This window comes from Podarcis pityusensis (assembly GCF_964106645.2).
Source record: "Podarcis pityusensis genome assembly, chromosome: 12".
In the NCBI taxonomy this organism is placed as follows: domain Eukaryota; kingdom Metazoa; phylum Chordata; class Lepidosauria; order Squamata; family Lacertidae; genus Podarcis; species Podarcis pityusensis.
In genome coordinates this window covers 36451289-36467461 of record NC_138037.1, presented here as the reverse complement: position 1 = coordinate 36467461, position 16173 = coordinate 36451289, and the positions used below count along the sequence as shown (strand labels likewise).

The following is a 16173-nucleotide window of genomic DNA, read 5'->3' as shown; positions in this document are numbered from 1 at the left end:
AGGGGGGCGGGGAGGGAGCCGCAGCCAAGGGCGGGAGCGCGGAGGGGGGCTGGGCAGGGGGGTTTTTTCCCCTCAGCGCCGCTGCGCGAGGAGGCAGAGGCTCCGCCCTCTTTCGTTCCCGCCCTTCGCTGCTGCGCCGCCGTCGACGTCGTCACCGCCGCCGCCCGCGCAGTCGTTAGCCGCTTCACACACTTCCATTGCTGCTGCTGCCGCCGCCGCCGTCACCGCGCCTGCTTGCCTGCCTGCCTGCCTGCTGAGGGGGGCTCGCCTCAGAAAAAAGACCGCAGCGATTTTTAATTTTTTTAAAAAGACCCTTTCGCCTCCTCCCTTGCTTTTCTTTGCTTCCTCAACCGGCCGAAAATGCCTCGCGGAGACCGGGAGAGCGACTGGGTGAGTGAGGTAACGGACGGCGTGGCTCAGTAATGGCCGACCTTTTTACACTCATTGTGTCCTTATGGGGATGGCGGGCGGGCGAGCCTCCTGGAAAGCCAAGGCGCTAGAGAGAGAGAGCGGGAGTGGGGTGTAAATGGCGGGTGCAGGGAAAAGGGGTTAGATTTGGTCCCGTGGGTTGTTTTTTGAAGGGGCTCAGGAGGCGCCTAATGGCGGGTGCCGTCAGCCGCTCGCTCACGGAAGATATTTTTGCCAGGACCTATTTAATACAGCACTGAATTTTAATACCATTAGCGACAGGGCTTTAATTTTCCCCAAGCGACAAAGGAAGCGGGAGGAGAAAGCGCACTCTTTTATACCGTTTGCGCCGCTAGGTTAGTGCTAGTTAAGCTGATACAAGATAGAAGCGGGGTGGATGGGCCCTTGGTTAATTATACTCTCCATTTTTTTTGGCGCGATTATTAGTCTTCGTGGATCTTCGGCAATTTCCGGACTACAGCAATGGGTGGGCTTTTGTTGCCTTCGGCTCTTTCCGGAAATTATCGAAGGCGCTTTTTCGAGGTTCGAGTACCCTTCGGCGCTCTTCGGCCACAGCCGGACGTCGCCGGCTGCGTCCGGAAACAGTCGATGGCCTCGCTGGAGATGACGATGCGCATTTTGGGTCTCCCTTTCAAAAACATCTCTCGCCATATTAAACGGCTTTGCGTTACCTCAGGTTAACGATGGTTTAAGCAAAAAGCAGTACAATGTGGAAGAGTGCTCGATTCCTTATTACTTTTTGCCCCGGTCACGTCGCGCCAATTTTGTGGTTTCGCGTATTAAAAACAAAACAAAACCCTGGGGCGGCAAGGATGTGTGAATTTTTAACTACGTAAGAATGAGGTCCGCCATTACCAGAAAGACGGGATCGCATTCTCCAACCGCATTACGCAAAGCACGTAGCTCCCTTACGTTAGCGGGAGAAACCTAAAGCTCGGGTGTTAGTCAGTTTGCGTGGAAGGGATTGCGGTGTAGTGGTGCTGACTAGCGCGGGGACTAACTGCGGCACAATACGCCAGTAGCGTAGATACTTGGGATGACGCAGAGTCCGTTAACTGGAAAACACTTGGTGGCGCAGTTGGCGGCTCTTGTTGCCTGCTACTGAAGACGTTAATGTGGAAGGTTCTGGAAGGGACGGCAGCCCTTGAGGAGGCGGGGGGAGGCTGTGGCGGCTAAGTAGTTACAAGTTAGGGATCCCCCCACATGGGACTAGGGAGAATTATGGAGGTCAGTAGTTTTTTTCCATTTCCAGTCTACTGGAAAAGGACTGAGCCGTATGTATAGTACGGAAAGGAGGGAGCGAAAGCGTACGAAGTGAAGGGAGCGAGTAAAGACAAAAGGCGGGTTCCCTCGCCCTCCTCCCTAATCTGATGGGGAGGGGGGAGCGCGCGTGCGCAGCAGAGCGGAATGCTGTAGCCTTTCTTGGCCTTCTGGGAACGAGCCCCCTCCCGGTGGTGCTCGGCGCCATTTTCTCTCAGCCCGCTGTGCACCTCGGGTTCTCGGAGCCGTCACATGGCGGAGCCATCCTCGCTGGAGAGGCGGAGGAGCAGCCAACCCTATGGCACTCTTAAGTTCTTGAAGGGTGAGCAAGGCTTATAAACTCGGCGTCTGCCTTCCTCATCAGGTGTTTCAGATCGTTATGTTAAAGTCGATTAATCAAAAGAGTTTGCCTCAGCAAACACGTTGCCGCTTACTTCCTTGAAGCTTTGGGTCTTGAAGGCTTAAACGCATCGAAGCGCGGGGCCTTATCGTATTTAACAAATAACATTAGTATGCCTCGGGAACTTTTAAAATAGTATTTCCGGGAGTGTAGTAGAATCTTAAAAGGTAGGTGTGAGTAGCGCACACTCCCTGCCAATATCCAGTGCCATTAGTTGCAGTTATTAGGTACAGGGCTACATTTCTTAATTAAAGTAATTCCAGACTGCTATTGGTTTGAGTCAGTAGTAATGTTAAATCCCCATGGCGACCTTTCTAGGTCTGACCCGCAAACTGCTTGGACAACACTTGTTTCTCAACCCTGTTAGACTTGAGAGTAAGTCGATAAACATGCTTTTGGGGGATTAAATGGGGGGAATGCATAGTAGATGCAAATTAACGCCTTTATTTTCCGATCAGTCTAGAATATTTTGTCAACTTCTATTATGTTGTAAAACCAAAGTGTGGTAAAGCTTTAAAAGTATGAAAAACACAGTTATCAGTAATAAAATTTTTCTTGCTTATGGGGTCTTTGAAACACACCAAGAACTGAGAATGGTCCACATTTTGTGAAAAAGATATGGGGCTGACTATAATGCTGTTTTTCTGCTCAGCTGGTTATTTGGCCTACAAATTTGTTGAAATTATCATCCCTTATTTTATGGCAACTTTTCCACTATAGTTATGATTTATTTTAGTATGAATTAAACATGGTTGCTGTTTTAAACTGGCTTATGCTCAACCATGCTCTCAGGAAGAAACAAACATATAAAATATAACTCTCTTCCTCACATACAATCTGAAAATTTTCATTTCAAATTCTGTTTTCTGCTGAGGAATACTGTGTAGAGAATACAGTACTGTACTCTGGAAAATTGATATAGAAGCAATCTTCTCCTTGTATCTTAATTCTTGGCTATGGTGTTCTTATGCACATTTCTGTGCCCTACATTTGGGTAGTGGTGGCAAAAAGAAAAAAACAGTATATTTCTCAAGCTGTGGACATGGATTATTGATGGGCCTCAGCCTCCTTTCAAGAAGCTGGTCAGTGCCTTCTCATACATCCACTTTTTCTCAATAGTAGGTCCCCACATGCACAGTAATAGGCATATGCGGAGAGTGGCATCAGGTAGAAGGGAGGAAAGAGTAAATAGATATCAATGTGGCTGGCCAAGCGTGAGGGGAGGAGAAAAATTGGAAGGCAGGAGGAAAAATGGGCAGTTGTATTGGGAATGAGAGGAAAAGAAGCACCTCTGGGATGTTCCTGTGCATTCTTGGCTCCTCTAAGCATGCCCCCCCCCAAGTTATGAGTTAGGAAGCCTCTCCAGAAGCTTTTAATAGAAGAAACTTCACTCTATCTCAGAATAACATACAGTGGTACCTCGGGATGCGAATGGGATCCGTTCTGGAGCCCTGTTTGCATCCTGAACACAACGTAAGATGTGCCAGTTGTGGTTCGCCGCATGTGCGTGATGTCATTTTGACTTTGCACATGCGCGAGTGGTGAAACCCAGAAGTAACACGCTCTGTTACTTCCAGGTCGCTGCAGAGCACAACCCGAAAATACTTATCCTGAAGCATATTTATCCTGAGGTATGACTGTACTGGCTTTAGGAACTGGACAGCTGCCCTGTGTGCATGTACCCATGTAGATAGAGGAAGTTTATTTTAAATTTGTATATGGCCCTTCATCTGACAATCATAGGCGGTTCACAGCATAACAATACAAAACCAGAGCACAATGTACATAATCAAACAAGAATAAAAACAAATAAATAACCTTCATACGAAACACATTTAAAAGGCCACGGAATATTCAATCAGCCAAATGCCTGGTTACAGAGAATCGTTTTTGCCTGGTGCCTAAAGATATGTACTGAAGGCACCAGGTGAGCCTCATTGGGGAGAGAATACCACAAATGGGGAACCATGGTCTATTCTTGTGTTGCCGCCCTTCAAAAGATGGTTGGAAGTTTTCAAAGAATGGTTAGGTGGTCCTCTTGTCAGAGATTGTTTAGCTGTAATTTCCTGCATTGCAGGAGATTGGACGAGATGACCCCTGGGATCCCTTCCAACTCTATAGTTCCGTCATTCTATGACCTCATGGAGGAGGCACACAAAGAAGGGCCTGAGATGTTATTGTAGGGCTTAGGTTGGTTCTTAGGCAAGAGTCAGTCCTTGAGGTTGTGCCAGCAGCATATTGCTGGCAATGTACTACAAAGCTCTGGGTGACCCCACTCAGCAGTTTCATGTGCTGTAGATGTTTATAAAACAGTATAGGGGATAAAATTGAACCCCAAGGAACCCCACATTGAAGCTCCATGGGGCTGAAGAGCTCTCCCCAAGCATAACCTTTTGGAAATTACCATCCAAGTACGACCAGAACCACTGGGTGTGAGCTACCCGCATCCTGGACTTTCACTCAAGGATACCATGGTTGATGGTACTGAAAGCCACTGAGAGGTGAAGGCGAATTAACAGGGACGCATCTCTCCTATCCTGACAGAGATCATACAGAGCAACAAAAGTAATTTCTTTGCTGAAAGTGGGCCTAAATGCTGATTGACATGAATCTGGAAAATCAGTTTCCTCCAAGAGTGCCAGGATCTGGTCTGCAACCACCAACTCAAGAACCTTGCCCAAGAAGGGGATATTTGTAGCTGACCAGTAATTACTTAGATTTTCTGAATCCAGGGAGGGCATATTAAGGAGTGGTCTTACCACTGCTTCCTTCAAGCAGGTAGGGACCACCCGCTTTCACAAGAAGGCATTAATCACCTCCCTGAATTGAGTAAAGATGGCCTGGAAATGAAAGAAAGAGTGGGGTAATATTTATTAATTTGGAAATAGACAGCATGGTGATTAGAGAAGGAAGCTAGTGTTGAAGGAAGTAAAGGTTTATAAAGCAAGGAGAAGTAATGAAATAACAATACTATTCTCTACAAACTGATGGATAGGTGAATACTTTGAGAGGCATCTTTTTTGGGGCCAGGAGATACAAACTAATGTGGCTCTGTTTTAGAGATTCTAGATTAGCAAATTCTGCCTAAAATGGGAATGCTAGGGCATGTCACCTCCAGAGCCAGTGTTTTTGACTTGAGGAAAGCTGAACTATGGAACTCAATGCCACAAGGAAATTACTGTGTCAAAAAGTGTGGCAATTATCAAGAGGGATCATGTGTAAGTAAATAGTGATGTCAGTAATTGCCAGTTGATTATGGCAACCTCTTAGAATCATTGAATTGTAGAGTTGGAAGGAACCACAAGGGTCATCTAGTCCAACCCCCTGCAACTAAATCATACAGGACAGATAGCAATCAACATCTGCTTAAAAACATCTAGGGAAGAAGAGTCCACCACCTCTTGTGTGAGTCCATTATCAACTACTCTTGCTCTCAGTTCTTCCTGATGTTTAGTCAGACTCTCCTTTTTTGTAACTTGAATCCATTGCTTTGGGTTCAGGTCCTAGCCTCCAGAGCTGGAAAAAACAAGCTTGGTCCATCTTGTGACTGTTCTTCACCATTTTGCCCTCTCAAGTGGGCCATGGGGATAGAAAGAACCCCTACTAAATATCCACATAATAATTGTTGGACTAGCATACATAGAAACACAATACCATGTGTAGAAGTTTGTAATGTGCAACTATGTTGCAGACTTTGAAAAAGAGTAGAGAAGAAACTGGCAGTGTTTCTTATTGCAGTTTGGAGAAACCAGGAGCATGTTTGGCTTAGGAAAAAAGTTCGCAAACCGGAACACTTCCCAGTTTGCAGTGTTTGTTGTTGTTTTTTTCAACTTAAATTTTTATTAGTTTTCATCAAACATACATTCCAATACATTCATTGTATTAATACATCTCATACATAACATTAGCTCTGTTGAGCTTTGGACTTCCTTCCTCCCCTTCGGTAAGTATCATATATTTTCATTATGTCACGTATTTTATACATTTATCTATTTGATCATAAGCTGTTGAAGTTAATCAAATCCTGCCAGTGTCTTTAAAGATTTACAGTTGTCTCTTACATAATCCAAGTATTTACTCCAATTTTCATAAAACTTTTGTTCATCCTGATCTTTTATTCTCCCCGATATTCTAGCCAGTTCCGCATAGTTAATCATTTTGACCTGCCATTCAGTAATAGTTGGTATTACTTCTGTTTTCCAGTTCTGGGCTAACATAGTCCTTGCTGCTGTCGTGGCATACAGGAATAGGTTTTTATCTTTCTTTTTAACATCTTTTCCAACTAGTGCCAGTAGAAAGGCTTCGGGTTTTTTAAAAGAAGTATACTTAAACATTTTTTTAAGCTCATTGTAAATTAATTCCCAGAAGCCTTTCACTTTACTGCAATTCCACCACATATGGAAAAGATCTCCTTCTACCTGTCCACATTTCCAGCATTTCTTATTTTTTATTCTGTACATCTTTGCCAGTTTTACCGGCGTGAGGTACCACCTGTATATCATTTTCCATACATTTTCCTGTAATGCCATGCAAGCCGTGAATTTTAAGTTCACATTCCATAGTTCTTGCCAGGCTTCTAATTCTATATTATAGCCAAAGTCTAAGGAGGCTATGATTAAATGGGCCATAGACTTTGGCCAGTTTGCAGTGTTTGGGTTCCATGTTGTTTGAGTACCAAGGCATTTGAGAACCAAGGTACCACTGTACATTGTTAGAGTTCACCTGGTTGGTTTTGAGGAGGTTTTTATTTGCCACAAATGACATAGAGTGTGTGTTCCAGAGTAGAATTTCTGAGTCTTAGAGTACATACTGATCAGTCCTTGAAGCCATATTATCAGGATGTTAAATTGTGAGGTCTATAGGTTCACATATCTGGAAAATCTTGCACGATTCTCAGCTCAACATCCTCCCCCTGCTGTAAAGAATCAAAAAGATTAGCTACGACTATTTTCCAGTTTGTATTAAATCCTGGGTTTCTTTGGTAGGCATCAAGTTCAAAAAGGCCTTTCTCAGTTGTTTCCTGGCAAACATAAAACCTAGATTATGTATTTTTTATATTTTTCCAACTGAAGTGCTTGACCCAAATAGAAAAGATAGTGTCTCAGTTATTGTTGGATATATAAAATCTAGTATGTGTTTAGGAAGAAATTGTGTGCTATATTACTATTTTTTCTCTCCTTTGAATTAGAGGGAAAAAGAGCAGTTCCGCAAACTATTCATTGGTGGCTTAAGCTTCGAAACCACAGAAGAAAGTTTGAGAAACTACTATGAGCAATGGGGAAAGTTAACGGATTGTGTGGTAAGTTGTGTGCATTAATCTTCGTTTGATTTTAGATAGCTTTGGGTATGGGGGGAAATTAATCTGGAAAAAATAGGCAAGACAGGATGCAGGATGAAACCATGTTTGGTTCATTAGCAGCCATAACTGTCTTCAGATTTGTCTAGAAGAGCAGACTTCTGTTTCCTTTGTGCTGAAGTGTGAGATAAACTCTTCAATGGTTAATAGACATCGATCACCCATGAGAACAATTGCATCTTTTCTGAGATTAAGAAGTTTAGTTCTTCCTTGCAGCTAATGGTGCTTGTATACTATTTTTAGCTTTCAGTCTAGAATCTCTCTTAATAACACAAATAGAAAATGTTATTTTTGGGTAGTGACAGGTTAATGTCAGTAAGCTTTCCTGATTTAGCCATTGATTAACATAGATTGTGATTTTTAAAATCAGAAAATTGAAACATTCAGTCATCACTTTTTATGAAGCCTATAATTCCTCTTTCATGAAATATATTGTGTATAACTTAAAATATAGGGGTGGGATGCAAACACCTATTTTTGGAGTTCCCATTGAGATGTTAACTGTATTTTCTTAGAACTTTACACCCTGTGCCACGTTGCTGTCTACTTTCTAAAAGTTATCATGGGTGCCATGTAGTATGACAGACATTTTATAAATATAAGCCCATGTCCACGTAGAATTAGAACTATAAAATTTTGCCATTGGGTATGTTAGTGTTTCTTTTTTGTACCTATGTTACACTTGTTTACCAATGTTACCACAATTCATATCATTATCTTTGAGTTATTGATCAAAGATTTTCAGCAATGTCAGCTGGCCATTAATTTTATTTTAAAATACTCTTTTAAAAAGTATGTATTCTAGAAGAGGAAATGTTTCCTCATTATTATTTTTTGCCATTTCAGGTGGGTGTTGTGTGTATTGGTTGTTTTTCTGAGCCACAGCAGCCATCTTTGTCATCTTGACAAATACTTTATTTTTGCAGCACACCATGTTGTTGGTCAAGGGATGGGGAACCTGTGGCCTTCCAGATATTGTTAAACTACAATTTGCATTATCCCTGACCATTGACCATGTTAGCTGGAGTTGAAGAGAGTTTAAATCCAGTAACATGGAGAGCTACAGATTAGCAATCCCTGTTAGCAGCACTACTATTCGCTGACAGCCTTTGATAGTTTCCAAATTCTTTCCCTCGGTTATTTGTTCAGACTTCAATTCTTAAACTACATCCTTTAGGGTACAGTTGTATTTCTTCTTAGAAAAGTAATTGCTAAACAGAATTATTGCTGATAGCAAAATGTGTGTGGCAATAATTTAATTTAGAGCTTAATAGTTGAAATGCACAACCTTCATCTTGTAGGTTATGAGAGACCCTGCAAGCAAACGCTCACGAGGATTTGGTTTTGTAACATTCTCTTCCATGGCTGAAGTTGATGCAGCAATGGCTGCCAGACCTCATTCCATTGATGGAAGAGTAGTTGAGCCGAAAAGAGCTGTAGCCAGGGAGGTAAGTTTTGTTCTGTATTAAATGTGAGATATTTTTATCTCTTATCTGTGTCTGTATTAAATGTGAGATATTTTTATCTCTTATCTGTGTCTCTTAAAGCAGACAAGTTTATATTGTTCAGAAAATGTTTTTGCTGCTGCATGTAAAATACTGCAACTTGGAGGACGTACATGCTCAGTGGGCTAGACCCATTTAGCAATACTTCCTTAACCTGTGCTGAGGTATGGATTTCATGCAGTGACTTTTCTGTAGCAGGTCTCAAGCAGTTCATTGAATGTTGGCAGCATGCAGCTGAGGAAAAAACTCGGTTACAGCATGGTGTTCATAATGCCAAGGTTTGCATGTTTGATCCCTGGATGGGGCAGCTGCATATTCCTGCGCTGCAGTGACCTGGACTAGATTATCCTCAGAGTTCCTTTCAATTCTGTGATCGTACAACAAAAGCCAGGGATCTAAAGTTAATATATTTGATGGTAGAAACTGAGTGTTGGCATCGCATATTGCCTCAAACTGTTACAAATGGGGAAACTCCTAGTTCAAGTCTTGCCTCTGCTGTGAACTCAAGCCACTCAAACCCCAATATATGGGGATAATAAAACAATTTTACAGGATTGTTCTCAGCATTGCAACATGCTAATGTACGTGAAGTGATCTGAGCATTCTTATAGTGTTTATGAATGTTACACTTTGCCAAAATTATAGGTCATAGCAATAACAGAAAAAGACAACTGCTGAAACGTTCCCGAAATAAAGCAATAAAAATAACCCGACTCATACTGCTTAAGGTGTCGGTTTCCTACACTATTATTAAAATTTTCTGATGATTATTTAATGGAAATTGACAGTTTTCACATTTTTAGTTATTCATTAACACCAGCAACTAGAAATTCAGGGTTTTGTTTTGTGTTTGACCAACCATTAACTAGGCAGTTTTGCTAAACTTATTTTTCAAGGAATCTGGAAAACCTGGAGCTCATGTAACTGTGAAAAAATTGTTTGTTGGTGGAATTAAAGAAGATACTGAGGAACATCACCTTAGAGACTACTTCTCGGAATATGGAAAAATTGACACAATTGAAATAATTACAGACAGACAATCTGGTAAAAAGAGGGGCTTTGGATTTGTAACTTTTGATGACCATGATCCAGTGGATAAAATTGTATGTAAGTAAATACTATTAACAATCTTTGTCACTGTTACATATTTTATGTACCCATGTTTGGGCCTGTTTCTATATATCACTGTATCAGCAAGCAAGTCATTTCAGGATGTAGTGTAACCACTGCAGGCTGCCATTTCTTCTTACATGCATATATGTAAATTGCATACCAAGTTTATACTGTGCAAGAAAATGGTTGCCACTGTTTTAAGCTGGCCTTGGTAGCCAAGTAATCAGTATTGCTTGCCAGATTGTGATATGGCAGAGGTATTTGGATCTCTTCTGCTGAGCAGTGGCAAGAACATCTTCCACTTTCCTGCAGGAAGGTGTCATGGGGACCATGCACACCTTTCTTGTTGAAGGTATTCACTGCCTGCTGAACAACAAACTAGAACTGGGCTCTCCTGCCTCTAGCAGGAAAAGGATGCATGTTGAGCAAGTAATCTCATCATTTCCCTTTTATTCTGGGCCAAACAACCCCTAACTTTCCTTTGAAGCTCAGAGATTGGGAGTGGTAAGGATCTCCACACAACTGCTAGGACGATTACTGTCTACATTTGCAGCTGCAACTTCTCCAGAAGGCAGTGGCTATTTCAACCTTGGCAAGCACACTGAACAAAAATGTAGAAGCCTGGCTGCAATCTTTTTTTTTCTGGGAGTAAGCATCAATGAAGAGTGGGATTTCTGAGTAGGCATACATAGAATTATTTCTGGGGCAGGTTTACATTTTGTACTAGTGTAGAAAGTCAGTGTATAAAATTGAATTTCACCAGTGTTGCAGTCTTAATTTTTTCTCTAATTTTGAACTGAAACTGCTGTGAGGGATTAGATTGAAGGTTGTATCATTTGTTTATTTTCCCCCACCATCTTTTGTGAATACAGTGCAGAAATACCATACTATCAATGGTCATAATGCAGAAGTAAGAAAAGCTTTATCTAGACAAGAAATGCAAGAGGTTCAGAGCTCAAGGAGTGGACGAGGAGGTATGTTTGCAAATTGCATCGTATTTACATTCGATATTTTGGAAATAGTACTGTAGTTAACTTAAGCTGATGAACGCTTTTAGGTAACTTTGGCTTCGGAGACTCGCGTGGAGGTGGTGGAAACTTTGGACCTGGACCTGGAAGTAACTTCAGAGGTGGATCTGGTAAGTCAGTTCATCAGTGATCTTTGCAAAGCACTAAATAAGCCCATGTAGACTAATCTGTTAAAGTTTTTATGTCCCGGAGTTCCATAAAAATAAGAACACTGTTACGGTAGTCTTCCTTTTCCTTATGTGAATATGATATGACCAGCAACCATTAATGTTTTCTTTTTTTGCACTAGGTAAACTAATAGGAAAAACTTTATTTTTAACAGATGGCTATGGAGGCGGTCGTGGATTTGGTGATGGATATAATGGATATGGCGGGGGACCAGGAGGTTAGTCTCTTTAATTTGCTTAGGAAGACATAGTATGTATGTGTGCTCTAGTGGAAATGGTATAAGCAATTAAATTTTCTTTATGGTCCAATCGGGTCTAAAAATACTCAAAATCAATGTAATTGCTATCATATGCCCGTAAATCCATTGTCAACCATATAAATATGCTGTAATTCAAATAGTTTTCTTTTGGAACCAAATCATTCCTCCAAATCAGTGATGGAGGACCTCTGGCCTCCAGACCTAATAAGGCCCACGAGGCTTCCACATACGTGTATGTATTGCACCTTGGCAAGCATTGTTGATTATCAACACTTGCAAAGCCATGTGCCTTTGTAAGCACCAGATGTGGCTTTATGGTTTGATTTCAAGACATGTGCATAATTTTATTATTGCAAAGTGCAATTGCGTGAGTAGAATTGTATCAAGTGGCTTGCAGGATAGCAGCATATAATGATGTTTCTATTGATTGGGTTTTCGTCAAGCAGTAGCCCCCACACCATGTGACACATTGCTTTATAGAGGAGAATTGTGTGGTATAAAAGTCTGTTTCCAAGAAAAATTCTGCTACATACATATTATTTCTTTAAAAGGATATGGTTGTGGCCATAATATTCTATATGAAATATAAGTTCAACTCTGATATAAGCTGCATGTTTACTGAGACTTGTTTTACAATAGGTGGCAATTTTGGAGGCAGTCCTGGTTATGGCGGAGGAAGAGGAGGATATGGTGGAGGAGGACCTGGATATGGCAACCAGGGTGGGGGCTATGGAGGTGGCTATGACAACTATGGAGGAGGTAATGTTGGAAGGAATTAGAACACTGGGCCTTAGCTTTAGTCCTCTCTGTTGTGGTGGGAATTCAAAAGTATTTGTGGTGGCAGAGTATGTCTTTATTAAAAAATTATTTGGGGTGCTGTGGAGGATAATAATTGCCCGAAAGGCAAGATAAAAATACATTGCTCTTGAAACTGGAACACAAAAGGTGTTCTGAAGTGTTTGATAACTACAAGGTCTAAAAATGTATTTATCATGGCTGATCTAAAGGCTGATAGTAGAGTATTAAAAAAACATTTCAGTCCATGTGATGGCCAACAGCGTTATATATAAGTCGAAGGCATGTTTTTTGTGACATTCTATATTCAAAGCTAGCATTTTGATTATTCAGCATAAACTTTTTATTGATTCAGGCAATTATGGAGGAGGAAATTACAATGATTTTGGAAACTACAACCAACAGCCCTCAAACTATGGTCCAATGAAGAGTGGAAATTTTGGTGGAAGCAGGAACATGGGAGGACCATATGGTGGAGGTAATACGAAAAGTGAAATAGAAAAGTATCTACCCCCCCCTTCCCACAAATCCTGGATTTGCCTTTAGGAGAGGAAGAGGGTCATTGCTATCTTTTCCTAATAGCACACCGGTGAGTGATAGTGGGAGGGTTTGTACCCAGCAACCCACTCCCATTGTAGTGCTTTATTTTTCCCAATAGGTGTGAAAGCTGTATATACATAGAAAGTCAAGAGGTAACTTGCAATTGAAGTGGACTGCCCCTGGTGACCCAGCAATTAAGAATCAAACCTATTCCTACCTGCACAACCCTTTCTGGAGGCCTAGTTGTGGTCATTCCAAATTGTTGTATAATTCTGAGGAATCTCTTTTGCCATTTGCATACATCAGTCTTTAAACTACAACTTCCCCCATCCCCTTTAATTAGCCATACTGGCCCGGGGTAACTGGGACTTGTACTCCAAAACAAGTGGGAGTTGGTCAGGTTGTGAAAGCCTGGCATACATGTTGTACAGATCGATCTGTGTCTCCTTGAAAAGGGCAGCTACCACCTCCCCCTGTTGACGCAATTCTAAGACAGGAATGTTTGTAGATTTAATTAGATCTGGTGATCTACTTTGATGTCAATTTTGATTGAAAGATGTTGAGAGCACTAATTGACTGTTGTAGAATTGAGCAATTTGGGTGATTGCAGTTTAAAAGTAAGATTTTGATGAAGCTTGAGAATGGCTGTTCATCTGTGTTAATTTTATGCTTTCCATTTTAACAATACAGGAAACTATGGTCCTGGAGGAAGTGGAGGAAGTGGGGGATATGGAGGGCGGAGCCGTTACTGATCTTCTGTAAGCTTTTCATGGGTGAGTGTACATTTTTAAAATGCTAAAATTGCAGTGTTTCTTGACTTTAGCTGCAGGGGTAAAAGCTTTTTAGGATATTATCTTTCCTTTAAAAAAGAAATTGGGTAGATGGATAACTTCATAACCTATTTTTTTACTCTTTACTTCTGTTGAAACAGGCTTCACTGTATAAATAGGAGAGGATGAGCCCAGAGGTAAAAGAACAGCTTCAGGTTTTCGAATAACATTGTTAAGGAAACTTATCTCAGTCATGCATAAATATGCAGTGATATGGCAGAAGACACCAGAGCAGATGCAGAGAGCCATTTTGTGAATGGATTGGATTATTTAATAACATACCTTACTGTGGAGGAAGGATTGTAAAAATGCCTTTGAGACAGTTTCTTAGCTTTTTAATTGTTGTTTCTTTCTAGTGGTCTTTGTAAGAGTGTAGAAGCATTCCTTTGATAATGTTAAATTTGTAAGTTTCAGGTGACATGTGAAACCTTTTTTAAAGAATTTTCTCAAAGTTTTGAAAAGCTATTAGCCAGGATCATGGTGTAATAAGACATAACGTTTTCCTTTTAAAAATTTAAGTGCGTGTGTAGAGTTAAGAAGCTGTTGTACATTTATGATTTAATAAAATAATTCTAAAGGAAATGTTGTGTAATCTTAGATTTATTTAAAATACGTTGTAAATTAAGGCAAGGAGTGGGTAGTAGAAGGTCCCACAAATACTACAAAGTGATTGTTGTACATGTAAATGTGGTCAGATAATGTTTTCTGTAAATCACCAGGTTTAAAATACCTAGATAACTTAAGGGATATCTCTGCAAGGAGAAACACCTTTTTAGATCTTTTAGATGCTGCTTCTTCAATGGCAAGGAAAGGAAATATCCCCAGCGAGGTACTCTTCCAGGGACACAGGTCTAGTGCAAGAGAACTCTTGAGAACGGCACTAAGTTCAGCCAGTCTTAAAAAGCTGTGCTGTACTTCTGCAGAGCTTTAACTACAGTAGTTTTATAAGGATGCCAACGAGAGCTGAGGGTGTAGAGCAAAATAGTTCTAAGCTTCAGTTAAACTTCTTTAGGTAAGATCTTATTTACTTTTCCTTTCTTAATATTCCAAAAACAAGAAACTAATACTATATGACAGTGTACTGTTTCAGTATAGTGGTATATTATCTAGTTTAACATAGCAATGAACCAAGTTAACAATTGTGGTTGAAAAATTTAAGATTACTGTTTTTGTTTGTTTCTTGGGATGTGGGTTTTTGTTTTTGCTATTATATTTTCATTTATTTTAACTTCAGCTGCTTAACCTATCTTTCCCCCTGCTGGAATCTAGCTTTATGCACCATGGACAAGCAATAGACCTGCTGAGCAAATGAACCAGCCAAGTGTCCATTAAAACTTTGCAAGGGTCCCATCCCTGCTATGGTTAGTTAAAATGGTATGTTGCAGCTCACTTACATGGTACAATTTCATGTTTTTATCCTTCAATTTTTTAAAAAATAAACACTTTAAAGGAAAATGGTGAACTCTTAGGTATTCAGAGCAGCTGAAGTCTTATTGTTATGAAAATTGTCTACTGTGTTGTCTGAAGATACTTATTATAGAACTTAAAATGTAGGAATAATTTTACTCATTGGTTTATAGCACCCATTCTTGCGTGATAGTTGTATACAAGAAAATAATACATGAGGTGGAATTTTTATGACTTGCTAAATGAATTGGCTAGGATGCTAATTTGTTTTTCTTGCATATTTGTTGAAGATGTGTTAAATGTCAGGTTCCTTTGCCATTGTTTGCTATGTATTGTTGCAATTTAAAGAGTAGCATATTGTTTAATTCTGCGATTGTAGTCATAGGCATACCAGCCACAGCTTTTTCAGTGCAAATATTTGTCTTTTAAAGTTTGTCTCTGGTACAATCTGTACACTAAGAGGTCTTGACTTGCCTCATCTGGATTATAGCCATTTGCTGAAGTTTTCCTGTAGGTGATACAAAGAAGCATACATGATAAACTTCTTCAGATACTTTCTTTTTCTTTGGCAGGAAGGTGCCAGCTGCAGGTAACTAATGAAGAAGTGGTCAACCACAGAAACTTCAAGAAATAAGATTTTTCTATGCTCATCACAAAATAGATGGTTTTGCTGGTTTTATAAAACCCTTTTAGGTTAAATTAATATTAGTGCAGCCTATTGTAATGCTTTTTAAAATATATAAAACTATAGTAGCACCTGTTCTTAGAATTCAGCCTGAATAGGAAATCAAAATTAATGTTTTAAGACAGCAAATACTGTGTCATATTTTTTATAAGTGATAATAAACTTTTATACAAAAATATTTCTAGTCTGATAACATTTTAACATTTCATACAGTTAAAATATAAACCATACTACTACATGACACTTCTTCAGCCTAGAAGACAGGAACTCTTTCAGGGAACACACAGCATATTTTATGGTATCTCATAGATTAGATCCAATTTGGGTGCTGATTTACAATGGCTACGTAGTCAAAAAAGATAGCTGCAAGTAAGAGGGAGGTATCAATATGCTGTGGG

General features: G+C 40.4%; 1 protein-coding gene across 4 annotated transcripts; it reads left to right on the top strand.

Moving 5' to 3' along the window:
- Positions 1-158: 158 nt before the first annotated feature.
- HNRNPA2B1 (heterogeneous nuclear ribonucleoprotein A2/B1) lies at positions 159-15953 on the top strand. Of its 4 annotated transcripts, XR_013977809.1 has the most exons (12): positions 159-399; positions 7278-7388; positions 8747-8893; positions 9847-10057; positions 10936-11037; positions 11121-11201; positions 11414-11476; positions 12158-12277; positions 12669-12791; positions 13544-13626; positions 14953-15057; positions 15663-15953. XR_013977809.1 is itself a non-coding variant. In XM_080973859.1 (11 exons), exons 1-10 carry the CDS (start codon positions 361-363, stop codon positions 13603-13605), a joined length of 1059 nt encoding a protein of 352 aa, XP_080829985.1. In that variant the 5' UTR covers positions 159-360; the 3' UTR covers positions 13606-13626; positions 14953-15953. The 4 variants fall into 4 exon arrangements, 3 of the variants coding, with proteins under 3 accessions (XP_080829985.1, XP_080829986.1, XP_080829984.1); XM_080973859.1 differs by having other exon boundaries at positions 14953-15953; XM_080973860.1 differs by lacking the exons at positions 14953-15057; positions 15663-15953 and adding an exon at positions 13785-14265 and having other exon boundaries at positions 159-390.
- Positions 15954-16173: the final 220 nt, after the last annotated feature.